The 27,999-nt window shown below is 43.1% G+C and overlaps 2 protein-coding genes across 2 annotated transcripts in view; both read left to right on the top strand.

Moving 5' to 3' along the window:
• The first annotated feature begins 12 nt into the window (after nt 1-12).
• On the top strand, nt 13-27,999 carry NLRP8 (NLR family pyrin domain containing 8). The gene is given in 11 exon segments (XM_043600966.1): nt 13-497; nt 1,685-1,759; nt 3,641-3,739; nt 3,742-4,866; nt 5,121-5,177; nt 5,422-5,734; nt 10,105-10,272; nt 13,028-13,192; nt 20,595-20,765; nt 22,857-23,027; nt 26,287-27,999. Coding segments are annotated over 11 exon segments (2,895 nt in total). The 5' UTR covers nt 13-121; the 3' UTR covers nt 26,462-27,999.
• Nucleotides 27,093-27,999, top strand: part of NLRP5 (NLR family pyrin domain containing 5) — a 42,319-nt gene continuing 41,412 nt past the window's right edge. Inside the window, exon 1 of the mRNA XM_043600965.1 lies at nt 27,093-27,117. Coding sequence (XP_043456900.1) covers nt 27,093-27,117 — 25 coding nt within the window. The remainder of the gene's footprint in view (nt 27,118-27,999) is intronic.

Raw genomic sequence — 27,999 nt, 5'->3', positions numbered from 1 at the left:
TCTTGGGTGGGTTTTCATTTTCTTCTATTTTCATGTCTCCACAGGTCTGGTCTGTTCTCTCTTCCAATTGGTTGTCTTTGTCACTGGCACTAAGGTTCTAGGTCTTGAGAGAAAATAAGTGATGGGAATCAGAATTCTAGCCCTTTTTCCTGCTCTTCCTCCTGCTCTGTCTTCTTCCTCTCCTTGTTATTTGTTCCCATCCTTGATGTCCTCTGCCTCCTCCTCCTCCTCCCCTTTTGAAAATGGGGTCATGCTGTACATGGTCTATTTAAGCAAGGAGGAACTACAAAGGTTCAAGCAGCTTTTAGTGGATGAGAACCCCAGACCTGGCTCTGTCCAGATCACCTGGGACCAGGTGAAGACAGCCAGATGGGGGGAGGTGGTTCATCTCTTGATGGAGTACTTCCCTGGATGACTGGCTTGGGATGTGACTTGTGACATCTTTGCCAAGATGAACCAGACAGAACTGTGTCTTCAGGTACAGATGGAGCTAAATGGTAAGTAATAATCTGGTATAAAAATGGGGATGGGTTTCAGTGCTAAAGAACCAGATACTTTACTGGCCATCCGCCATCAGAAGACAAACAGTAGAGTAAGATGGTGACTGAGTGCAAAGGCAAAGACCATCATATGAGCATACTGACAACAACAACAACAACAACAAACTTAACCAGATACTGCTTATTTAGGACCTATCTATAGCCCATTTTCATTACTTATAGATCCCATGTTTGTGAATCTGCCTACTCACTAAAATTTATTTGTAAATCTGAAACCAATAATGGTGGAACTTTGATGCTCATTTACAGACATGCAGGATGGAGGACAATTGAATGCACATGTTCCCAACTGCAGACGAACAAAGCAATACTCTGCCTTCTTACCTGTGTTCCCATCCTGCAAACGAGTGTCTTTTCCATAATCTATTTATTGCCACTTTTTTGTGTGTTTTTGTGTATTTTGTTGGTGCCATTGCTGTTGAACCTGATCCCCAAAGCATAATGGTGGAGTGCTATTTGGTGTCCTAAGCACAAAAGGGTCGGGACATGCCTTACAGAGAAAATACATGTGTTGGGTAAGCTTCATTCAGGCATGAGTTATAGCACAGTCGAATATGATGTCTTTAAACAAAAACAAACATAGACCATGGTTATGGATTGAAGAGTCAAAAATGTGTAGACAGAGGCTATAGGAAGGTATCTCTGTATTCACATGGGAGCAGTATTGGCTAATTGAATGTTCACAGTAATTTTATAGAACATAAATGGCATGAATAAGAAGAATCAATGACTATACATGTATATTTGTATATATATGATTATGTTCATATACATATAAATCTGCACATAGATATATACAAATACATCTATATGTGAACATACATATATATTAAAGTCTGTATATATTTTATATACACATACACGTGTGTGTGTTTTTGTGTTTATTTCTCCCTCTGTGTTTGGCTAGGCTATAAATTTGTTTTTGAACACCTTCCTCAGTACATCCTAAAACAGCACCATTTTCTCACTTCCTAATGTCATGATGGGGTCAAGACAATGTTCTTCTCCCTGGACTAAGGTGGTGAATTGTTGCCCCCATCCTGAAAGATCCCATCCCCTCCACATGGCTTTCCCTGTCCTGTCAGTCATTCCAGTAGAATATTCTCCTTCCCTGTCTGTTCCAGACATTCTACCCAGACTGGAGCCAGCAGACACAAACCCAAGAGAAATGCCAATGAATATGGAGGAAACAGAATCTGGTATGTGCTGGCATCGTGACAAAGCCTGCAGGAAAATAGGCTGTGGGTTAGGGTGAGAAGCTCAGTTCCTGAAGCAAGGCAGATTATAAATGAGTAAGTCAGCATCTCTTCTATGAATCAGAACTTAAGAAAAAAGAGTAGTTGGGGACACACATAACTCAAAGTCCAGCCACCAGCCCAGATGGAGGCAGGGGCCCCAGCTACATCCTTGAGACATCGCTCTGTCCTTCTAGCTCCCTCTTCTTTTGTGGGACCCAGTTTCAAGTAGTGTCTCCTGCCATTGTGGCCATCTTGACCACCAGCTACCCTACACATACATTGTACCCACTTAGCATCATCAGAAAGAGGAGTATTTTCTCATTTCTCCAGCACTCATTCTAGAACTGACTCATCTAATGAACTGAGGTCCCAAGCTCATGAATGAGTGATGTGATGAAATGCTCTGGTTGGTTAAGACTGGTTCATGCACTTCAGAGAGAGCTTGGTAATAGAACCAGCCCACAGCCCAATTTAACAAACTGAGGGCTGCAAGAGGAGGTTTCCCTAAAGAATCATGGTAGTGCTCTTGCCAGAATGGGTATGGTTGGTAGGCAGACAAATACAGCGCATCTCTTATTCCATCCTCTTCTTCATTCCACCATCCTGGGCCATCAGAAGTCAGATTCTACAAAGAACCCAAATTATTTTTGTGTGAATTGAGTTTGTGCTTCTCAGTCAGGTTGTGTGAAGAGACGAGGTCAAAAGGAACCAAGAGCCCAAGGCCAGCATTCTTATCTGCCGTGAAAGCATGTAGTAAGTGGGATGTGGGTTTCCCAACTCCAGCTTTAGCACAGTTAGATTTCACCTGTTCAACAAACACTGGAGAGCTTATAGTTCTGACACCACAGTCTGAGACAGAGCCATAAACCCTACTTTATTTTGGAGATGGCAGGCTGGAGGCTGAGATTCTGTGACTGGCTTACCGTCATAGAGCTAACAGGTCCATAGATCTTGGACTTGTAGTAAGCTTCCTTCTACCCATCACCTGGGGCTGGGGGGGGGGGGGGGGAATGCAACTGTACCAGACATCATGTCTAATTTGTAAAGTTTCCTGTTGAGGAGATGAGAGAGAGAGTGAGAGTGAGAGTGAGAGTGAGAGTGAGAGTGAGAGAGAAAGGAAGGAAGGAAGGAAGGAAGGAAGGAAGGAAGGAAGGAAGGAAGGAAGGAAGGAAGAGAATCACATGTTGGGATGAAGGTTGTGACAGATCCTGTTAACTCCTGACCCCATATCTCATGTGCTAACAGAATCCAGTTTCAATTAGGGGTAAAATGTGACCAGCCCTAAGGGAAATATTTTTTCCAGACTCCCTTAAAATTGGGGTTAACCATCTGACAACTCTAGGCCATAAGATATAATTAAAAATCTCCTGAGTTCATGAATTTATACTGATAAAAGTAGACATGAGCTGTTAGTATGTCCCTCCTCCCCACTATTTCTGGTTTGAATACAAATGCCATAACCCACTACATAACAATAACATAGCTACAATAGCAGTGTCTTATTCATGAGGCAAGAAATATGAAGAATGGGCTCATAGAAATGTGATGTTACTTGGCCCTGAAGCTTCAGAACCACCAAACCGATTTCAACATCTCTACATCACCCTCCCCATATTTCTTTAATAAAAAGCAACCCTTGTTTTGTTTAAGCCACTTCAAGTGGACTCTCCTGTTTACTTGCAGCTTCTAAAATTGTGCAGTGCTCTCCAGAAAAGTGCATGGCGTGTGCAGATGTGTTGTGGGGCTTGATGTAGGCATCAAGGTTAGTTTTCTTTTTGTTCAATTAGTTCTCGCAGATAACCCTGATGTCGTATCTGTATTTCTCCCATCTTGCTCATCTAGATAAAATACAAGAGTACAAACTGCACGTGATCGATGAGTGTTCCACAACATGTAGCAAGACCACTTGGCCTGGGAACCATGTAGACTTCTTCTACCAAGAAATAGACACAAGAGGTTCTTACCATGTCTGTTTCTTCCCAGAAGACCTCAAGGGAGACAGCCCATGACTGTGGTCCTACAGGGAGTTGCTGGGGTTGGAAAAACAACCCTAGCTAAAAAGGTGATGTTGGAGTGGACACAAAACAAGTTCTACCCCCATAAGTTCTGGTGTGCTTTCTACATCCATTGCCGGGAAGTGGCCCAGATGGCCAAGCAGAGCTTCTCGGAGCTGATTGCCCATAAGTGGCCAGGGTCAAAAGCTCTCATGTCCAAGATTATGTCCAAACCAGACCAACTTCTGCTCCTCTTTGATGGCTTTGAGGAGGTAACATTGACCCTCACAGATAGACCAACTGACCTGAGTGAGGACTAGAGCCAGAAATTGCCTGGGTCTATCCTGCTGACCAGTTTGATGAGCAAAAGAATGCTTCCTGAAGCCACTATACTGATCACTCTGAGGTTCACATCTCGGAGGAAACTTAAGCCCTTCCTAAAACAGCCCTCTTTTATAACCCTTACAGGGTTTGGTATGGCAGAAAGAGGCAAGTATTTCAGGACCTATTTCAGACACAAGAGGGAAGCTGATGAAGCCTTGAGTTTTGTCATGGGAAACACGATTCTCTTGTCCATGTGCCAGGTCCCTGTGGTTTGCTGGATGGGGTGCTCTTGTCTGAGGCAGCAGATGGAGAGAGGAGCAGATCTCAGGCAGGTGTATCCAAATGCCACGGCTCTATTCGTCCAGTATCTGTTTAGCTTATTTCCCACCAAGGCTGGAGGACTTCCCGGCAACACTCACCAAGAACAGCTGAGAGGTCTGTGTTACTTGGCTGCAGAGGGTATGTGGAACATGAAATGGGTGTTTGACCCAAAAGACCTGGAGCACACCAAGCTGGAGGAGACCGCCATTGCCACTTTTCTCCGTGTGAATATTTTTCAGAGGGTTGCAGGTGACCAAGACTGTTACACTTTTGCCTTCATGAGCTTCCAGGAATTCTTTGCTGCCTTGTGGTACGTCCTCTCCTCCCCGCAAAGACTCAGAAATTTCCAGGTGTTGGACAGCGTTCACGTCATGCGCATGATAGCCTACCCCAGAAGAAAGAAAAACTATCTCGCTCCGATGGGGCTTTTCCTGTTTGGCCTTTTATTTATTTTTTTTTTTTAATTTTTTTTTTCAACGTTTATTTATTTATTTTTTTGGGACAGAGAGAGACAGAGCATGAATGGGGGAGGGTCAGAGAGAGAGGGAGACACAGAATCGGAAGCAGGCTCCAGGCTCTGAGCCATCAGCCCAGAGCCTGACGTGGGGCTCGAACTCACGGACCGCGAGATCGTGACCTGGCTGAAGTCGGACGCTTAACCGACTGCGCCACCCAGGCGCCCCTCCTGTTTGGCCTTTTAAATGAAACGTGCGCTTTAGCCACAGAGAAGTCATTCTTTTTTTTTTTTTTTTAATTTTTTTTTCAACGTTTATTTATTTTTGGGACAGAGAGAGACAGAGCATGAACGGGGGAGGGGCAGAGAGAGAGGGAGACACAGAATCGGAAACAGGCTCCAGGCTCTGAGCCATCAGCCCAGAGCCCAACGCGGGGCTCGAACTCACGGACCGCGAGATCGTGACCTGGCTGAAGTCGGACGCTTAACCGACTGCGCCACCCAGGCGCCCCCAGAGAAGTCATTCTGAGGCAAGCTGACCTTGAGTAACAGAAAGAAGTTGTTGGAAGTTGCAGCCCTGTCACATGAATTTGGCCCCCCAACCCCACACCACTGCGTCCCACAGCTATTGTACTGTCTGCATGAAACCCAGGAGGAGGCATTTGTGAGCCAGATCCTAAATGATTGTCAGAAAGCTGCTTTGACCATCAGCAAGGTCAAAGACATGCAGGTGTCTGCTTTTTGTCTGAAGCACTGTAGACACCTGCGGTGTCTGGAACTGACCAGCACCCTGACTGTCACCCAAGTGTCCACACCCCACCCAGAATCCCTCCGTTCCACTGAGTGAGTGCTCTCCTCTCTGCTTGGGCAGGCTGACCTGTCCAGGGACCTTGCCTGCGGTCCTCCCGGCATCCAGGGTGACCACCTGTCCTGAGGCGGTCCCTTACACAAGGGACTGTCCATTTTAAAACCAGGACAGGAGGTGCTCCCAGGACGCAGATTTGCATGCTAAAACCAGGAGAATCCTGGAGAAGCAAAGTGATTTGTTTACCTTCTTTATCTCTAGTCTGCATCCCCTCCCCCCCTTCTACATGGGGACATTGCATCTGTCCCCCCTACTTCTGTGTGTCTCTAGCTCATTAGTCTCTAGGGAGGTGCTGTCCAATGGAAGTTTTCTGTGAGAGTGGAAATGCACCATCCACTAAGTGAACCACCAGCTACGTGTGACTACTGAGCACTGCATTTAAAAAAATTTTTTAAATGTTTATTTGGGTTTTTCTTGGGGGGGGAAGGGTAAGAGAGAGAAGAAGACATAGAACGCGAAGCAGGCTCCAGGCTCCCAGCTGTCAGCACAGAGCCCAACACAGGGCTCAAACTCACGAACTATGAGATCGTGACCTGAGCTGAAGTTGGAGGCTCAACCGACCAAGCCACCCAGGTGCCCCCTGACATGGCATTTTTCAATTTTATTTCATTTTGGGGCACCTAGGTGGCTCAGTCAGTTAAGCATCCAATTTCGGCTCAGGTCATGATCTCACAGTTCATGAATTTGAGCCCCACATCGGACTCTGTGCTGACAACTCAGAGCCTGGAGCTTGCTTCTGATTCTGTGTCTCCCTCTCTCTCTCTGCCCCTCCCCTGCTCACACTCTGTCTCTCTGTGTCTGTCAAAAAGAAAGAAACACTAAAAAAAATTTTTTTAAGGTGAGAAATTTCCTTTGTGTTGGTGAGTCTGTTGGTAACATTTGCGGGAGTTCTTGAAGGGAGTTGGTATATTTATCCCAGCTTTTTTGGAGCTATAATTGATACATAACATTGATATATGTTTCAGGTATACAACGTAGTGATTTTATATATGTACATATTGCAAAATGATTACCACGATAAGGTTACTTAACATATCACTCATCTCACATAGTTACAATTTGTGTGTGTGTGTGTGTGTGTGTGTGAACTTTTACAATCTACTCTCTTAGTGACTTTCAAATATATAACATGGTAAACAGTTTGCATGCTTTGACTACCTGTATCCATTCCTCTCCCCACTCCCATACACGGAGTTGGTATTATTTTGATGTATTTGTATTTAAAATGGATATGAAACGTACATGGCTTTATTTAATGGGATTTTATTTTAAACAAAAATTACATGCTAGTGTAAGTATTCCAAACTTTTCTTTTTTTCATCTAATAGGTCTTAGAAATATTTTTTAAAAAATTTTAATGTTTATTTATTTTTGAGAGAGACAGAGACAGAATGCGAGTGGGTTACAGGCAGAGAGAGAGGGAAACACAGAATCGGAAGCAGGCTCCAGGCTCTGAGCTGTCAGCACAGAGCCCGACGCGGGGCTCGAACCCACGAGCTGTGAGATCATGACTTGAGCTGAAGTCGGACGCTCAACCACCGAGCTACCCAGGCGCCCGGTCTTAGAAATATTTTAATATCTGTGCACACTTTCTTTAATAGTGGTTCTTCAACGAGGTGTACTAAAGTCTCCCAAAAATAGGTATACTGGAGATAATTATAGCAGTTCCCCCTTCGTATGCTTGTGGGTTATTTCCAACTATTTAATACAAACAGGATGAAACAAAATTCCTCATAGGCATCTCTTGGTCACCCTTTCTGAAAAAGATTGCATGGGGGGAAATGAAGGGGGAAATCAGCAGGTGTTTCCAGAGCCACACTACATTACATGTGAGTCTAGCTATGGATTTTCCTCTCCTGCACTCACCATGCCAAAAGAGACTAATATTCCCTTATTCTCCTACAGAGGGTTTTTTTTTTAATTTTTAATAACAGTTTTATAAGCAAAGAGTAAGACTAGAGAATGCAGATATAATTTAATCTCTGCCTCCATATAAATCCTAAGTGGTTAAAACAGCAACTCTCTTTCTTTCTAAGTCATGGGGAAATACAGGTACCTCTCTTTACCTAAGGCTACAAGTCTTCCTGGAATAAAATGCAAAATCTTGTAATGGTTCTTCTGGGCATTTTTTTTTTAAGTGAGGGAGTCTTACTGGAGTCATAAAGGGTCTGTGGATCACAACCAAGGTAAGGGAACACCAGCCCTGGGTTTACAAGTGGGTTTGCTCAAGTTTAATCTCTGACGACAGGCCACAGGGTTTTTTGTCTCTTGCACACAGACCAGAAAGCAGCGATCAGTGTTTTCTATGGTGGCGAGACTTCTGCTCCGTGTTTTGGACACACGAGAGTTTGGAGGTCCTGGCTGTGACCAACACTTTTATGGAGTCTGCAAAACTCATGTGCGTATAACACGGACCCTGGTTGGAGGGAATTCCATGGAAACAGTCTGCTTCCTGTTTTTCTTCCCCTTCTCTGCTCACATAGACTTGCAGAAACCACCCATGTTTATATTTTTCCCCCTTTTAGTTGTAATGAGGCAGAACAAACAGCTCTGTGTAAGTTTAAGGTGTGCAGACTAATGCTCCCTCTCTCTCTGCCTCTCCCCTACTCATGCACTCTCTCTCTCTCTCTCAAAAATAAATATTTTTAAAAATTAAAAAAATACACACATCACCTTCTAGAGTCACCTTCTAGAGTTACCTTATAGAGTTAGTTTAATTTTTAAAAAATAAAAAAAATACACACATCACCTTCTAGAAGTTAAGTTTTTTCTTCTTTATGATAAGAAGGATCTGCTCTCTCGGCAACTTTCAAATAGACCAGCCAGTGGTGCTAACCACAGTCATCAGGCTGTACGTCACGTCCCCAGTACCAGGAAGCTTGTACCTTTTGACCACCCTCACCCAATTCCTCCACCTCCTGCCTCTGACAACCACAAAAACAGATCTCTTCCTGAGCTTTAGGGTTTGTTGTTGTTGTTGTTGTTGTTGTTGTTGTTTTAGGTCCTCATACCAGTGAGATCACTTTTCCGTTAAGACATACAAATGGAAGGGCGCCTGGGTGGCTCAGTCAGTTAAAGGTCCAACTTCAGCTCAGGACATGATCTCATAGTTTGTGGGTTCAAGCCCCATGTCAGGCTCGGCGCTGACAGCTCAAAGCCTGGAGCCTGCTTCCGATTCTGTCTCTCCTTCTCTCTCTCTGCTTCTTCCTTGCTCATGCTCTCTCAAAAAATAAATAGTAAAAAAAAAATTTTTTGTTTAAAAAAACATACAAATGGAGTAGGCTTCCCCATTTCACAGATGAACGAACTGAGGCACAAGACGATACAGCTGATATGTACTTAAAATATGGATTTAATCTGGACATCTTGTCTCCAGGGTCTGTTCTCATAGCCAGTACCCCATGTTCTTGCTCCCTGTGCTTTTCAATACCTAGAAACCCAGTAGCTCCTCAAAATTCCTTGAAATAGCCCACCATACATCATGTGACTGCCCCTAGCCAGCGTCTGACCTATTTTCTCTGCTGTTACTATAACGATTATTATTACCTCCCACTTATCGAGTGCCTACTGTACATCAAGCACCGTGCAGTACCAATTACAGGTGTCATGTATGTTAATTCCCATACCCATCTTAAGGAGAAGGCATCCTTCACTCTCTCGTGGACTCAAAACTGAAGTTTGGAAGGTAAGGGATGTATGTAAGTTCACCCAACCAGGGAGGCCAAGCTGAGCTGAGAACAACCTGGTTCGGAGCCCTGGACCACACAGAAAGGCTCTCACATGTGTATAGACTAATTGAATGTAGAACTGATTAGCAAATGGGCATGTGTTGGCCAAAAAGTATAAACTGCCAGTTAGAAGATAAGTTCTGAGGATCTGATAAGACAGCACTGTGACTGTAGTCAACAATACTGTATTGTAAACTCCAAAGTTGCCAAGAGTTGATCTTCAACGTTCCCATCATAAAACAAGTAATGATAACTTTGTAATGGGATGAGGGTGTTGGCCAATGCCAAGGCAGCAACCATTCTGCAATATATTAGTGTATTAAATCAACACATTGTGCACCTTAACGCATACATTGTTATGTGTCGATCACATCTCAATAAAGCTGGAGGATAAGAAGGACTAATTAGCCACCTTGACTGTGGTAATGATTTCATGAGTGTAATATATATATATATATATATATATATATATATATATATATCCAACACCAAATGATAATCCTTAAATACATGATAGATGTGTTTACTGATATATCATTTATACCTCAGTAAAGCTGTTTTTGTAAAAAGAACTAATTAGCCGATAAGATCTTGTAACTAGGCGCTGCTTACTTCTGCAGCTTTAGACATGTGAATCCTTCCATGTTGAATGAAGACTTCTTCCAAGTTTTGATTGAAAACCAGTATATGAGACACTTGGAAATACAAGGCACAGAAGTGAGATGTGAGACCATGGAGTTTCTGTGCACAGCCTTAAAGTACCCACAGTGTTATCTACAGCGTCTCAGGTAAGACAAGCCTGGGATTGAGACAGACCCAGACTGGTTTTCCAGAGGTGGGATTACATGTGTGGTCTGCCTGCCATCTTTCTTTCGATCTAGTTGTTTTTTTTTTTTTTCCAAGGTGTACAACATGATGATTTGATATACACACACGTTGAAAAATAATCATCACCATCAACCTCACCAAGTTACCATTTGGGGGAAGGAACATTTAAGATCTCCTCTCTTGGCAAATTTCAAGTATATAATACAGTGTTGTTAACTACAGCTGTATGTTAGATCCCCACAATTCACGCATCTTACAACCCAAAGACCATCTTTTGCCCCTTCCTCTACACTCCTGACCTTGGCAACCACCATTCTACTCCCTGGGTCTAACTTTCACTCAACTTTTCACACTCTACAATTTGACCATATCCTAGATATGTCTAAGAAACAAGACTAGAGCGTCCGGTGGTGAGCTTGACTCCCCTCATACTGGCTTGCAAGAGGTGATTTCTAAGAACACAGGAGTTTTGTGAGCTGATTTTTTTTCTTTCTTTTTTTTAATTCGTTTATATTTGTTACAACCTCTTAAAGCATAGTGTGACTTGAGAACTACATTTTCACTCACAAAACTTGAGGGGTTACTTCTCCAACAGCTTTACAACACGCCTAAAGCGGGCTTATAATTTCGCTACTCTAAACGATGCTCTTCTTTGGAAAACAAGCCCTATAGTCACTCCCATCAAGTTGGTTCAGTTTAACACACTAGTTTCTAGAGGCCTGGTACATGCAGTTGATAACCACAGGGGACAGATTTTAAAAATAGATCCTAGGAGGTGAAGGTTGTTCTAACCAAGATTTTGCTTTTAAACATCAAGGTATATTGACAATAATTTCATATATTGAAAAAATATATATATAAAAAAATAAAAAATAAAATAAACATCAAGGTATAGTTCAGAACACTTCAGTGACAGAAATATTTGGTCTTACTTGATGGCTAACACTTTAGACGATGCAGTTCACATTGGGTTACATACACCTTACGACAAATGTTACCTTGTCCTGTTAAGAGCAGCTAGCATGGCACTAGAAAAGAAAAACCAGCTGGGCTCTAGTTTCTATGCATGATTTTCAAACGCCATTATTACAAAGTTATACAGACTTACAATTAAATAAACTATATGAAAAAAACAAATTTAGGGGCACCTGGCTGGTTCAGTCAGTAAAGTATGTGGGGTGAGTTCAAGCCCCATATTGGGCATAGAGCTCACCAAAAAAAGAAAAAAAGAAAAAAGAATAATAGATTATCAAAATTCACCACCTCCTAATTTCTTTACTATACTATTATTGATGCCAGCATTCAGCAAACTTTTTCTATAAAGATCCAGATAAGTATTTTCAGCTTTGTGGGCCATAGAGTCTTTTGTCATGACTTTTCAACTCTGCCGTTATAGGTCTAAAGTTTCCATGGCCAATATGTAAATGAATAGGTATGGCTATGTTCCAATAAAACTGTATTATTATTAATTTGTTAAGCATCTGTGAATAATACAAGTTATTAATAGCTACTATTAATAATTTATTAAAATTTATTAATAACTCTATTCACTATATAATTTACTAATATTTATTATGGGCACAGGATTTGAATTTCATTTAATTTCCATGTGTCACAAAGTATTGTTCTTTGATCTTTTTTCACCATTAAATTTTTTTTGTTTGTTTATGTATTTTGAGGCGGGGAGAGGGGTAGAGAGAGAGAATCCTAAGCAGGCTGCAAGCTGTCAACACAGAGCCTGACATGGGTCTCAAACTCATGATGTGAGATAATGACCTGAGCCAAAATCAAGAGTCAGACAATTAACAACTGAACCACCCAGGCGCCCCTAAAAAGTTTTCTAAATTCTTAGTTCACAGGCTGTACGAAACCAGGTGGCCAGCCAGACTTAGCCCATGGCCATAGTTTGCCAACTCCCAGTATGTGTTTCTGAGGTTGTTGCATTTGTGTGGTGGGGTGCTCCTGCATGTCTCTCCCCAACTGTGCATCCAACAACTTGACATTGGTACCTTGAAATCAGCCACTGTGGGAGCATTCACACTAGACATTGGTAGACATTGCACATCAGGGCTTTTGTTCTCCAGAGTCAATGGCTGAACATCTACCAGCACCCAAGTGCTCAGCATCCCGACCAGTCTCTCTGTGTGTGACGGTGAACCAACACAACTTGAGCAGTCTCTTGTTTCCATCTGCCAGCTCTGCTCCTTCACACCCGTCAGAGCTGAGCGGAGCCTGGATAATCTCGACATTTAACGGAACCAGGCTCAGGTGGCCAGACTGGAGGTAGGGCAGCACAGTAGTTTGGTAGCGATTGACTTGAGATGGAAACCTAGCTTGGCAAGATGGCAGGTGCGTGACATGGGAAGACTTGTCTCGCATGACTGAAATCTCAGTCCTTCATCTTGAAGATTGTTTGTCCGATGAATGTAAAAAGAAGCTGTATTTCAAGGGCTGAATTGAGTCCCTGCTTCATAGTTAGAGCCCAGATGCAAGACCATGCCAGTTGGGTCTGACCCCAAGTGTATATTATTTGATCATCTGTAACGAAGATGCTGAATTCGGTACAAGCTTTCCTGCTGGAAAGGATGGAAGTAACCCCTGGAGTCACTCTGTGTGACAAACAAGGATGTGAGATGGTTCATGGGATCTATGTGTCTACACGGCTACCATTTTCCCCAGGGGCTCAGGCTGGGCATTTTTCTGTGGCCTCCATAGCCTGGAAGACTGCTCACTTAACCCTAAAAGTTGGATTGATATTGTCAGGCATCTCAGAAGTAACATACACTCAAAGACACTAATATTAGGAAGTAGCTACCTGGAGACATTTGGTTAATATTACCTGTCCGTGGCCCAGCTGGAGAGGCTGTCATAAATCTTTCTGTTATTGTCATGACTGCTGTTCATTTGTGTGGTGAACTGAGTGCTTCTGGGAGAAAAGCAGTCATGGGGGAATGTGTGCCAACTTAAGTCTGGTGACTGATATAATTACGTAGACAGGTCCATGAAAAGCTGAGGACAGACCAAGAATGTCTCCATAAAAGTACACATTTATACCCAAGACCCTGGAATACATAATTATAGTGATCCTGATATATCTGTCATCTAGTTTATGAACTAGAGGCTCACCAGTATTATTTTCCTTCCTCACTAATTGTATTGATTCCTGCCCCCCCACCTCATGATAGCCACCTCGAATTGGGCTGATCAGGCCCCCCACACATGTATTCTTAAACTGAGCACCACACAGTTTTTCATTGCTTTGAATTTCACATAAGTGGCCTCAGCTTAATATGTGTTCTTTTTCTGATCAACCAACACTTTCGTGCTCAGTGGTTTTGGAAATCTATTCACCTTCACTACTGGATGATCACGTGTGTGTGAATATGCACCATCTACGGGCCGCTGAGGTTTGGGCTGTACACACACACACTGTGATGAATGCTCCAGAAGTAGGATCTCTGGGTCATGGACAGCGTCTGTGTTCCATTTTACCTGCTTGTTTCCAGCATCTCTGCACCCGTTTTCACCCTCTCCAGCAGGTAGCCACCAGTTCCCAGAACTCCAGTCCCTCATCCACTGCTGTTATGGTCCATCTGTCTTCTCCTTACTGTTTTTTGCCAGTCTGCCAAACAGGAGGTGGTACCTCGTTGTTCTCACTTGTATTTCCTTCATTACTATGAGAATGTTTTCATGACCTTACTATTCATAGCAGACTATGAATGCCTGCTCATGTCTTTAAAATGCATCTCTTGGGAGGCAGGAAGATGGCGGCATAGGAGGATGCTGGGCTCACTGCGCGTCCTGCTGATCACTTAGATTCCACCTACACCTGCCTAAATAACCCAGAAAACCTCCAGAGGATTAGCAGAATGGAGTCTCCGGAGCCAAGCACAGACGAGAGGCCCACGGAAGAGGGTAGGAAGGGCGGCAAGGCGGTGCGCACTCCATGGACTGGCGGGAGGGAGCCGGGAGGAGGGGCAGCCTGCCGGCCAAGCAGAGGCCCCAAGTCTGGCTGGCAAAAGCGGAGGGGCCTGACGGACTGTGTTCCGACAGCAAGCGCAACTTAGCATCTGGGAGGTCATAAGTTAACAGCTCTGCTCGGAAAGTGGGAAGGCTGGAGGACAAAGGGAGGGAGAGATGCTGAGCCCCCAGACGACAGAGCTCAGTTTGGTGGGGAACAAAGGCGCTCGCCAACGCCATCTCCCCCGCCCATCCCCCAGCCAAAATCCCAAAGGGAACCAGTTCCTGCCAGGGAAATTGCTGGCTCCGCGCAAACACCCAACTCTGTGCTTCTGCGGAGCCAAACCTCCGGCAGTGGATCTGACTCCCTCCCGCTGCCACAGAGCCCCTCCTGAAGTGGATCACCTAAGGAGAAGTGAGCTAAGCCTGCCCCTCCTGCCCCCGTGCACCTTGCCTACCCACCCCAGCTAATACGCCAGATCCCCAGCACCACAAGCCTGGCAGTGTGCAAGTAGCCCAGACGGGCCACGCCACCCCACAGTGAATCCCGCCCCTAGGAGAGGGGAAAAGAAGGCACATACCAGTCTGACTGTGGCCCCAGTGGTGGGCTGGAGGCAGACATCAGGTCTGACTGTGGCCCCGCCCACCAACTCCAGTTATACACCACAGCACAGGGGAAGTGCCCTGCAGGTTCTCACCACTCCAGGGACTATCCAAAATGACCAAACGGAAGAACTCCCCTCAGAAGAATCTCCAGGAAATAACAACAGCTAATGAGCTGATCAAAAAGGATTTAAATAATATAACAGAAAGTGAATTTAGAATAATAGTCATAAAATTAATCACTGGGCTTGAAAACAGTATACAGGACAGCAGAGAATCTCTTGCTACAGAGATCAAGGGACTAAGGAACAGTCACGAGGAGCTGAAAAATGCTTTAAATGAAATGCAAAACAAAATGGAAACCACGACGGCTCGGATTGAAGAGGCAGAGGAGAGAATAGGTGAACTAGAGGATAAAGTTATGGAAAAAGAGGAAGCTGAGAAAAAAAGAGATAAAAAAATCCAGGAGTATGAGGGGAAAATTAGAGAACTAAGTGATACACTAAAAAGAAATAATATACGCATAATTGGTATCCCAGAGGAGGAAGAGAGAGGGAAAGGTGCTGAAGGGGTACTTGAAGAAATAATAGCTGAGAACTTCCCTGAACTGGGGAAGGAAAAAGGCATTGAAATCCAAGAGGCACAGAGAACTCCCTTCAGACGTAACTTGAATCGATCTTCTGCACGACATATCATAGTGAAACTGGCAAAATACAAGGATAAAGAGAAAATTCTGAAAGCAGCAAGGGATAAACGTGCCCTCACATATAAAGGGAGACCTATAAGACTCGTGACTAATCTCTCTTTTGAAACTTGGCAGGCTAGAAAGGATTGGCACGAGATTTTCAGTGTGCTAAACAGAAAAAAATATGCAGCCGAGAATCCTCTATCCAGCAAGTCTGTCATTTAGAATAGAAGGAGAGATAAAGGTCTTCCCAAACAAACAAAAACTGAAGGAATTTGTCACCACTAAACCAGCCCTACAAGAGGTCCTAAGGGGGATCCTGTGAGACAAAGTACCAGAGACATCACTACAAGCATAAAACATACAGACATCACAATGACTCTAAACCCGTATCTTTCTATAATAACACTGAATGTAAATGGATTAAATGCGCCAACCAAAAGACATAGAGTATCAGAATGGATAAAAAAACAAGACCCATCTATTTGCTGTCTACAAGAGACTCATTTTAGATCTGAGGACACCTTTAGATTGAGAGTGAGGGGATGGAGAACTATTTATCATGCTACTGGAAGCCAAAAGAAAGCTGGAGTAGCCATACTTATATCAGACAAACTAGACTTTAAATTAAAGGCTGTAACAAGAGATGAAGAAGTGCATTATATAATAGTTACAGGGTCTATCCACCAAGAGGAGCTAACAATTATAAATGTCTATGCGCCGAATACCGGAGCCCCCAAATATATAAAACAATTACTCATAAACATAAGCAACCTTATTGATAAGAATGTGGTAATTGCAGAGAACTTTAACACTCCACTTACAGAAATGGATAGATCATCTAGACACATGGTCAATAAAGAAACAAGGGCCCTGAATGATACATTGGATCAGATGGACTTGACAGATATATTTAGAACTCTGCATCCCAAAGCAACAGAATATACTTTCTTCTCGAGTGCACATGGAACATTCTCCAAGATAGATCATATACTGGGTCACAAAACAGCCCTTCATAAGTTTACAAGAATTGAAATTATACCATGCATACTTTCAGACCACAACACTATGAAGCTTGAAATCAACCACAGGAAAAAGTTTGGAAAACCTCCAAAAGCATGGAGGTTAAAGAAGACCCTACTAAAGAATGAGTGGGTCAACCAGGTAATTAGAGAAGAAATTAAAAAATACATGGAAACAAATGAAAATGAAAATACAACAATCCAGACGCTTTGGGATGCAGCGAAGGCAGTCCTGAGAGGAAAATACATCACAATCCAGGCCTATCTCAAGAAACAAGAAAAATCCCAAATACAAAATCTAACAACACACCTAAAGGAAATAGAAGCAGAACAGCAAAGGCAGCCTAAACCCAGCAGAAGAAGAGAAATAATAAGGATCAGAGCAGAAATAAACAATATAGAATCTAAAAAAACTGTAGAGCAGATCAACAAAACCAAGAGTTGGTTTTTTGAAAAAATAAACAAAATTGACAAACCTCTAGCCAGGCTTCTCAAAAAGAAAAGGGAGATGACCCAAATAGATAAAATCATGAATGAAAATGGAATTATTACAACCAATCCCTCAGAGGTACAAACAATTATCAGGAAATACTATGAAAAATTATATGCCAACAAATTGGACAACCTGGAAGAAATGGACAAATTCCTAAACACCCACACTCTTCCAAAACTCAATCAGGAGGAAATAGAAAGCTTGAACAGACCCATAACCAGCGAAGAAATTGAATCGGTTATCAAAAATCTCCCAACAAATAAGAGTCCAGGACCAGATGGCTTCCCAGGGGAGTTCTACCAGACGTTTAAAGCAGAGATAATACCTATCCTTCTCAAGCTATTCCAAGAAATAGAAAGGGAAGGAAAACTTCCAGACTCATTCTATGAAGCCAGTATTACTTTGATTCCTAAACCAGACAGAGACCCAGTAAAAAAAGAGAACTACAGGCCAATATCCCTGATGAATATGGATGCAAAAATTCTCAATAAGATACTAGCAAATCGAATTCAACAGCATATAAAAAGAATTATTCACCATGATCAAGTGGGATTCATTCCTGGGATGCAGGGCTGGTTCAACATCCACAAATCAATCAACGTGATACATCACATTAATAAAAAAAAAAAAGAGAAGAACCATATGATCCTGTCAATCGATGCAGACAAGGCCTTTGACAAAATCCAGCACCCTTTCTTAATAAAAACCTTGAGAAAGTCGGGATAGAAGGAACATACTTACACATCATAAAAGCCATTTATGAAAAGCCCACAGCTAACATCATCCTCAATGGGGAAAAACTGAGAGCTTTTTCCCTGAGATCAGGAACACGACAGGGATGCCCACTCTCACCACTGTTGTTTAACATAGTGTTGGAAGTTCTAGCATCAGCAATCAGACAACAAAAGGAAATCAAAGTCATCAAAATTGGCAAAGATGAAGTCAAGCTTTCGCTTTTTGCAGATGACATGATATTATACGTGGAAAATCCAATAGACTCCACCAAAAGTCTGCTAGAAATGATACATGAATTCAGCAAAGTTGCAGGATACAAAATCAATGTACAGAAATCAGTTGCATTCTTATACACTAACAATGAAGCAACAGAAAGACAAATAAAGAAACTGATCCCATTCACAATTGCACCAAGAAGCATAAAATACCTGGGAATAAATCTAACCAAAGATGTAAAAGATCTGTATGCTGAAAACTATAGAAAGCTTATGAAGGTATTTGCAGAAGATATAAAGAAATGGAAAGACATTCCCTGCTCATGGATTGGAAGAATAAATATTGTCAAAATGTCAATACTACCCAAAGCTATCTACACATTCAATGCAATCCCAATCAAAATTGCACCAGCATTCTTCTCGAAACTAGAACAAGCAGTCCTAAAATTCATATGGAACCACAAAAGGCCCCGAATAGCCAAAGTAATTTTGAAGAAGACCAAAGCAGGAGGCATCACAATCCCAGACTTTAGCCTCTACTACAAAGCTGTCATCATCAAGACAGCATGGTATTGGCACAGAAACAGACACATAGACCAATGGAATAGAATAGAAACCCCAGAACTAGACCCACAAACGTATGGCCAACTCATCTTTGACAAAGCAGGAAAGAACATCCAATGGAAAAAAGACAGCCTCTTTAACCAATGGTGCTGGGAGAACTGGACAGCAACATGCAGAAGGTTGAAACTAGACCACTTTCTCACACCATTCACAAAAATAAACTCAAAATGGATAAAGGACCTGAATGTGAGACAGGAAACCATCAAAACCTTAGAGGAGAAAGCAGGAAAAGACCTCTCTGACCTCAGCCGTAGCAATCTCTTACTCGACACATCCCCAAAGGCAAGGGAATTAAAAGCAAAAATGAACTACTGGGACCTTATGAAGATAAAAAGCTTCTGCACAGCAAAGGAAATAACCAACAAAACTAAAAGGCAACCAATGGAATGGGAAAAGATATTTGCAAATGACATATCAGACAAAGGGCTAGTATCCAAAATCTATAAAGAGCTCACCAAACTCCACACCCGAAAAACAAATAACCCAGTGAAGAAATGGGCTGAAAACATGAATAGACACTTCTCTAAAGAAGACATCCGGATGGCCAACAGGCACATGAAAAGATGTTCAACGTCGCTCCTTATCAGGGAAATACAAATCAAAACCACACTCAGGTATCACCTCACGCCAGTCAGAGTGGCCAAAATGAACAAATCAGGAGACTATAGATGCTGGAGAGGATGTGGAGAAACGGGAACCCTCTTGCACTGTTGGTGGGAATGCAAATTGGTGCAGCCGCTCTGGAAAGCAGTGTGGAGGTTCCTCAGAAAATTAAAAATAGACCCACCCTATGACCCAGCAATAGCACTGCTAGAAATTTATCCAAGGGATACAGGAGTGCTGATGCATAGGGGCACTTGTACCCCAATGTTTATAGCAGCACTCTCAACAATAGCCAAATTGTGGAAAGAGCCTAAATGTCCATCAACTAATGAATGGATAAAGAAATTGTGGTTTATATACACAATGGAATACTACGTGGCAATGAGAAAGAATGAAATATGGCCTTTTGTAGCAACGTGGATGGAACTGGAGAGTGTGATGCTAAGTGAAATAAGCCATACAGAGAAAGACAGATACCATATGGTTTCACTCTTATGTGGATCCTGAGAAACTTAACAGAAACCCATGGGGGAGGGGAAGAAAAAAAAAAAGAGGTTAGAGTGGGAGAGAGCCAAAGCATAAGAGACTCTTAAAAACTGAGAACAGGGGCGCCTGGGTGGCGCAGTCGGTTAAGCGTCCGATTTCAGCCAGGTCACGATCTCGCGGTCCATGAGTTCGAGCCCCGCATCAGGCTCTGGGCTGATGGCTCGGAGCCTGGAGCCTGTGTCCGATTCTGTGTCTCCCTCTCTCTCTGCCCCTCCCCCATTCATGCTCTGTCTCTCTCTGTCCCAAAAATGAATAAACGTTGGAAAAAAAATTAAAAAAAAAAAACAACTGAGAACAAACTGAGGGTTGATGGGGGGTGGGAGGGAGGGGAGGGTGGGTGATGGGTATTGAGGAGGGCACCTTTTGGGATGAGCACTGGGTGTTGTATGGAAACCAATTTGACAATAAATTTCATATATTGAAAATAAAATAAAATAAAATAAAATAAAATAAAATAAAATGCATCTCTTTTAAGCACACATTTTTGAAGCTTGTGAAGGGCTGTCTCTCCCGGGCCACCCTGGTGCCCATTATGTATTGTTTAGTCATTGGTGGTCTCTTTCCCATCCTTGTAAATCCCTTGCTGTTTTCCTGACCCACATCTCCTCCACTCCCCTAGCCTCACAGGAAGGCTGATAACCTCTCCTTTAGGACTCGGAAGCCCTAAGGGGTGGTTACAGAGGTGTGATGACACTTTCACACTGAAAAGGACACCCCAGATGGCCATGTTCCTCTCTCAGTTTGGGACATGCACATGAATGAAATTGCATCCCATCTGTGTCTTTCTGCTCCACAGGTTGGAGAATTGTGACCTCATGCTGCTTTCTTGTACAAGTCTTATTTCTTCCCTCAAGAGAAACGAGAACCTGACCCATCTGAGCTTGGCAGAAAATGCCTTGAAGGACGAAGGAGCAAAACAGCTTTGCAGTGCCTTACAGCACTCTTTGTGCCCTCTACAGAGGCTGGTGTGAGTCCCAGAATGTCTTCTTTGAGACTGCCTGGAGTATAACAGAGTGATTGAGGAAGCCGTGCATGTGTGCATGCGTGTGTGTGTGTGTACATGCACTGATCTCTATCATATATTCTTTTTAAAAAATTTTTATGTTTATTTATTTTTGAGAGACATAGAGAGACAGAGGCATGAGCAGGGGAGGGGCAGAAAGAGAGGGAGACACAGAATCAGAAGCAGGCTCCTGGCTCTGGGCTGTCAGCATAGAGCCTGACATGGGGCTTGAACTCACGAACCGTGAGAACATGACCTGAGCTGAGGTTAGATGCTTAACTGACTCAGCCACCCAGGTGCTCCTATCATGAATTCTTTAAATGATTTCCCTTAGGTGTCAGGATTATGATACTGTGACTTATAACATAAAAAATATGTATATGATCTTTGTCCCTGTTTCTGGCACAGAGGTACCCAAGCCCTTGGACATACCTAAGTGGTGAGAGCCATAAAGTCATCTTTTATTATGTTAATGAGGTGGCTTGTGGACAGTTCCTAAGGATGGAGGCTTGCTGCCCCAAAGACCAGCCTTGTGATGAGTGGGTTAGAACTTTAAGTCCTATGCCCTGACTTCTGGGGAGAAGAGAGGAGAGGAGAGGCAGGTGGAACCAGCCACCCATAGCCAATGATTTAATTAGTCATGCCTACATAATGAAGCCTCATAAAAACCCCAAAGGATGGGATTTGAGAGCTTCTGGGTGGATGAACACGTTCAGATGTGGGAAGAAAGGCACACCTGGAGAGGACATGGAACCCCCACATCCTTTCTCCATGCCTGGCCCTACACATCTCTCCCATCTGCTGTTCTTGAGTTCTAACTTTTTATAATAAAATGGTAATGTAATGAGTAAATGGGTTTCCTGAGTTCTGTGAGCTGCTCTGGCAAATTAATCAAATCCAAGGAGGGGGTCATAGGAACTTCTGATCTATAGTCAGTCGATCAGAAGCACGGGTAACAGGTGATTGGCCTCCAAGGTTGGAAGAAGGCACTGGAACCTTCAGTCTATAACCCACTGTTCAGAAGCACAGGTAATAGTCTGGGCTCGTGGCTGGTATCTAGGGAGGGGATGATGTAGGGGAAGCAGTCTTGTAGGACTGAGCCCTTAACCTGTACAATCTGATGATCTGTAGACGGTATCAGAAGTGAGTTGAATTCTTGGACCCTATTGACATCTAAGAATTGTTTATTAGTGTGGGAGACCACCCCACACATGTTGAAATTAGTCTCAGAGCACCAATGCACAGTGCTTTTGTCTATTATTAATAGAAAATAAACTCAGATGGTCTTCAACCGTAAATCTTCTAGCTCATAAAACCAGAAATGAGAGAGTGGCACAAAATACCCCCTGAACCCATTACACTTTCAGCTTCCCCAAAAAGAAGCAGAAAATGGTACAGCTGCTTTGGAAAATGGTCTAGCTGCTCCTCAAAAAGTTAAATGTAGACCTAACACATGAGTCAGCAATTCCACACACAGGTACACACACGACAGAAATAAAAAATGTACAACCGCACCAAAAATTGTACACCAATGCTCATAGGGGCATTATTTACAATAGCCAAAAAGTGGAAACAACCCTAGTGTTTATAAGCTGATGTGTGAATGAAGAAGGGTCGGTGCATCCATATGATGGAATATTATTCAACCGTAAAAAGGAATGACGTATTGACACATGCTACAATATGGATGAATCGTGAAAATATTATGGTAAATGAAAGACGCCATATTTTTTTTTTGAGATCCTGATTTCACTTCCTTCAGATTAATATCCAGACAGCAGTTGCTAGACTGGGGGGTGGCTGGGGGAAGAATCTGGGAATTAAAAGGGTACAGGGTGTTTCTTTTGGGTGTACTGAAAATATCCTAAAATTGTGGCAAACGTGCACCTTTGTAAATATACTAAATGATGTTGATTTGTACAATCTAAATTGGTGAATGATACAGCATGATAATAATATCTTGATGTTATATCCAAAAAAAGTGGGGTGGGGGGCAAGAAAGGAATAAAATCTAAGGGTGTTTGATTGGTTTTCTTGACATGTGTTCCTTCGCAGGCTGAGAAACTGTAACCTGACCTCCGAGTGCTGTCAGGAAATGGCCTCTGCTCTGGATAAAAATAAAAATTTGAGAAGCCTGGACCTGGGTTTTAACAGTCTGAAGGACGATGGTGTTATCCTGGTCTTTGAGGCCCTCGAGAACCCTGAGTCTTTCCTCCAGATTCTGGAGTAAGTTACCCCCATCCCCTCCTTTGCAACGAGGACAATGGTCTGTAAAATTCTTAGTGGAATGCAGGATCCAGGTCTTCCAGGAAGCTTGTGTGCAGTGGTTCTGAAGGTGATTCCTCAGACTGGGAACTTGTTCATCTGGGGAGTCGTTAGAAATTATTGCAGTGTTGGTCTTTCTTGGTCTGTTTTGTTTTGTTCAGCATAACTATGGCAAGGTGCATCTCTGACATCACAAATCGTGGGATTTCCTTCTTTCTTGCAGCTGAGTAATATACCATTGTGTGTAAACACCATGTTTTCTTTATCCATTCATCTGCTGGTGGGCATGCAGGCTGTTTCCGGAGGGTAGCTATCATGAGTAATGCTGCAGGGAATGAGGTGCCGGTATCTCTTGGAGATCCTGGTTCCAGCTCCTTTGGTTGAGTACACAGAAGTAGGACTGCTGGGCCGCGTGGTGCTCTGGAGGCGGGCTCTCTTTGACCAGCATGCCCAAGTGGTTCCCTGGCATAGTACACTTGGAGTACCATTGTTCTAGGAAACAGTCTTCCATCCGGTAAAAGAAAGTGCATCTGTTGGCTGTGGACTGATGCCTGAGATAGCTGGCCTTCTGAAATCAACTTTTGTACTTATAAATTCTTTTCTTTACATATGTATTTTTTCTTCTTCTCCTAAATGGTCTCTATGCTAACATGCACACTAGCCAAAGATTTGGCAAGATTCATCCTATTTTTAATGAGTATTGTGGTTAGATTAAGTATTTGGAAAAGATTTGGAAACGTCTCTTCTCTGGTGATCAGTGGATATGGGTGAAAGTGCTTTGCCTCTTTTCTGCCCACATAATCTGTTCTCTATTAGTATAATTTAGGTTTTAAGTCTAGATCATTAAAATCTTGTTTTATGTTACATCTCTAATTTCTTTCTTTTTATTTTAGAGAGAGAGGGGGAGGAGTAGAGAGAGGGAGAGAGAGAATCTTAAGCAGGATCCATGTTCAACATGGAGCCTGACTTGGGTCTCTATCTCACAAACCATGAGATCATGACCTGGGCCAAAATCAAGAGTCAGATGCTTAATCAACTACTTCCCCTACATCCCCTACATCTCTAGCTTCCCCTACACCTCTAATTTCTTCCCCTACATCTCTAATTTCTTAGGATATCCTGATAATGGATTTCACTTTTGTTGATAATTAGCCAGTAAAAAAAAATTCATTGTTCATTGTAGCTCATGATTATTTTTCATTTTTTAAAGATTTTTTATTTTAAGTAATCTCTACATCCAATGTGGGGTTCAAACTCACAACCCCAAGATCAAGAGTTGCATGCTCCACCAACTGAGCCAGCCAGGTGCCCCAGATCATGATTCTTTTTCTCCAGAAATTTAACCTTGGGTTTTAAATACTGATTTATCTCTTAAATTGAGTGAAATACATTTTCAAGGATGAAATAGTGGCTGATGGGCATTGAGGAGGGCACCTGTTGGGATGAGCACTGGGTGTTGTATGGAAACCAATTTGACAATAAATTTAATATTAAAAACAATAATTAATAAATAAATAAATAAATAAACAAACTTGAAAAACAAACGAACAAACAAAAAGAATGAAATACATTTCCAGATGAGCATTTATGTAGTGTTCTCTAAGCCTTTGCTTGTGTGAGACTACTTTTCAAAATCTACTACTTTTCACTGATGGGCAGTAACTTGGCTGAGTATAAAATTCATAGACACCTCTGTATCCCAAACTTCTTGATCTAAAACTCCCCTAGACTTCATTCTATAGAATTCTAGTCTTATAGAAAAGCCATCGACATCTTTATTTTTCCCAAGAAGAACCCAGACTTCTATTGCTTATTCTTTTCATTTCAAAAACAGTCCTCACATACCTGTGCGTCTTATTTATAATTAGAATTATTTTAGGGATGCTTTGCAGCTCTTGATCTCAGGATTGTATGTTAGAGCCCAACGTTAGGTGTGGAGATTAGTTAAAAATACAATCTGGGGGCATCTGGGTGGCTCAGTCGGTTTAGCATCCGACTTCAGCTCAGGCCATGATCTCATAGTTTGTGAGTTCAAGCCCCACATCCTGCTCTGTGCTGACAGCTCAGAGCCTAGAGCCTAGAGTCTGCTTCAGACTCTGTGTCTCCGTCTCTCTCTGCCCCTCCCCTGCTCACACACACTCTCTCAAAAAGAAATAAACATTTTTTTTTATTTAATAAAAAATAAAAGCTTTTAAAAAATAATTAATTTAGAATGACTTGCCTCCTTCTGTCAAAAGGAAATGATTTAAGTGACTCTAAATGAGGTTAGGGAACTTTTTGGCTGGTGTGCACAGGGAGGACCAGGGACCTACCTGACAGAAAGAAAGTCAGGGCCTTCATAAACTAAGGCAAAGCTGAGTGATGCCCTTGTAGTTTTGGCTTGGGCAGCAGCTCCCAGCTTGTCATTTATGGGCTAGCAGAGATGCACAGGGCAGGGGAGGCAAGCACTCGGAATGAAAGCAAACAGTGCATGAGTAGGAGACACAGGGATCCCAAGGCCTCCTCTGTTATGTCTGCTCTGCACTGCTTATAATAGCCTTGCTCCTGGGGAGATTGTACTCCTTGTTCAAAGATGGGAGCCAAAACCACCCCCTTCCTGTACCTTTCGCTCACCCACGCACCACTTCCTCTTATATGCCTGTTCTGAATTTATGATACACAGCACTTCTGTGACTCAGCTCCTTTCTGGACCTGTCTCTCCCTTTTGCCATGAACACTGCCTGTGAGGGCAAAGGTATCTTTCTAGAATACTGAAACCATGCTCTTTGCATATATTTATCTGGTGACCTGCCTGCCCCCCACCACCCCCAATCAACTATGAGTTCCAGGAAGCCAGGGATGCTGTTTTCTTCATGGTTGTGTGCCTTGGTACACAGGTGGTGCTAAATAAATATTTTTTGAATGAACAAAGCTAATGCACAGTGACAATCAATTTCTAAAAGAGATTGTGTGGCTCCTCACTTCTTGGAGTTAGGACTTTTATAGCCTACCCTGGACAGCCATCCTAAACTACAAGAAAAAACTGACGCATCTGTAGCACGTACTTAACACGCTTGGAAGGAAATGCCTCATTCCAGCGGGTGTGATTTCCAGGATTCGGATTGGCTGAGCTCTCTGATGTGGGGTGTAGCCACCTGGCTATGATTTCCAGGGTTCGGATTGGCTGACCTCTCCGATGTGGGGCGTGGCCACTTGTCTACTGTCTGCTTCCACCCCACAGGTTGGAAAGGTGCCTATTCACCTGTGTCTGTTGCCAGGCTATGGCCTCCATGCTCCTCCACAACCAGAGCCTGAGATACCTGGACGTGAGCAAGAATGACATCGGGTGCAGGGGCATACTGCTCCTGAAGGAGGCTTTTCAGCAGCGCAAGTGGAAAGCGAGGGCTGTTTTGTAAGTCTCTGTTGGGTTCCCTGTGCAGAAAAACAACAGCCCAAGCAAAGCTCCTGGACAAGAGGGAAACTCTGGACCTAAAAAGCTATTGCAGCTGTTGCTGATTTTCCTCTCATTTCCTGGGGATTTATATTTTCCTGGTGCCTGTTGGGAACATTGGCCTGCACTCTCCTGTTGGATTTTAACTTCCTTCTGTCCTTCACCTTCCCTCCTTGTGTTAACTGAGTGAGTCACCACTTACCAGCCATATGACTGTGAACAAGTTCCTTTACCTCTCTGAGTCTCAGTTTCCCCATCTGTGAACTGGTATGGCGGCTTCCTCCATGGAGATGTGAGGCCACAGTGTTCTCAGTCAGCGGTGGATTCTGGGTGAAGGTTTTAAGGGTATCTGGAGTTTTCATTATCCATTGCTCCGTAACAAATTACTGCAAAGCTTAATCACTTAAGGCAACACACGTTAATTTTCTTGTAATGTTTCCAAGGGTCAGAACAATGGGAGCGGTTTGGCTGGGTAGTTCTAGCTCACGGTCTTCACTGATGGGGTATGATGGAGACTTAGAAGAGTGATTTCTATGCTCACCCATGTGGCTGTTGGCAGGAGGCCTCGATTACTCTCTGTACAGCTGCTCATGACGATGCAGCTGGCTTCCTACAGAACAAGTGAGAGACAGAGAGAGGACACCCAAAAAAAGACCTCAGTCTTTGATCTCTTCAGTTGAAAGTGGCATCCATCATTCCTGCCCTATTCTGCTGGTGACACAGACCAACCATAGCCCAAGAAGGGAGGAGACTCCACCAGAGTGAAAATAACAGGGCGGAATCACTGGGCCATCTGAGGCTGCTGACCACACTTAGTAAGTGGTTGGACAGAGGACCTCAGCCACCATCCCTGACTCCCCAGAGCAGTAGTCTGGTCTTGGTTTGCAGCATGGGACCACAGTGGTCTCCAGGGTGGTGCACTTCTGTCTTCAAGGTTCTGTGTACGTTTCTAGGAACACACACACACACACACACGCACACCAAACGTGAGACAACAAAGCCTGATTCTTGTCCTTCACAGGGAAACGAAGCAGAACTACGCAGCAGAGACAATGACAAGGCTGGAGGGCCCAGCTGTGAAGAATGAAGTCCTGAGGATCATACAGGACTGGAGCATTGAGTACTGGGAGGAGGCAAGATGGATGGAGTGATCTGGTGACCCCACCCTGGGTATTTTTTTCCTAGAGAAAACCTGGGGAATTTTGGCCTATTCTATGGGCCATTCTGAGTCTGGAATGGCCCAATTGTTTCTGGAAAATGGTGTGGGGCATGATCTCTAAACAGCTCCCTTGGAGATGTTGACGTTCATGTGTTAGACATGGATTAGTCACTGAGTTGGGGAAACCAGCCCTCTTCCACCCCTGGCTTCTGGAAGTCCTTGAATTTGTCATGTTAATATTGTCTCTGGGAAGTATCTGAATTGCCTATGAGGATATCAGAAGAATTTAATTAAAAATGTATACATAAATGCAATGTGAAAGCTTTTCAAATGTTATTTATTTA

This window comes from Prionailurus bengalensis, chromosome E2 (genome assembly GCF_016509475.1).
Source record: "Prionailurus bengalensis isolate Pbe53 chromosome E2, Fcat_Pben_1.1_paternal_pri, whole genome shotgun sequence".
Lineage (NCBI taxonomy): Eukaryota > Metazoa > Chordata > Mammalia > Carnivora > Felidae > Prionailurus > Prionailurus bengalensis.
Note: the sequence above shows the minus strand (reverse complement) of the source record. Positions and strands in the feature narration are given on the sequence as shown.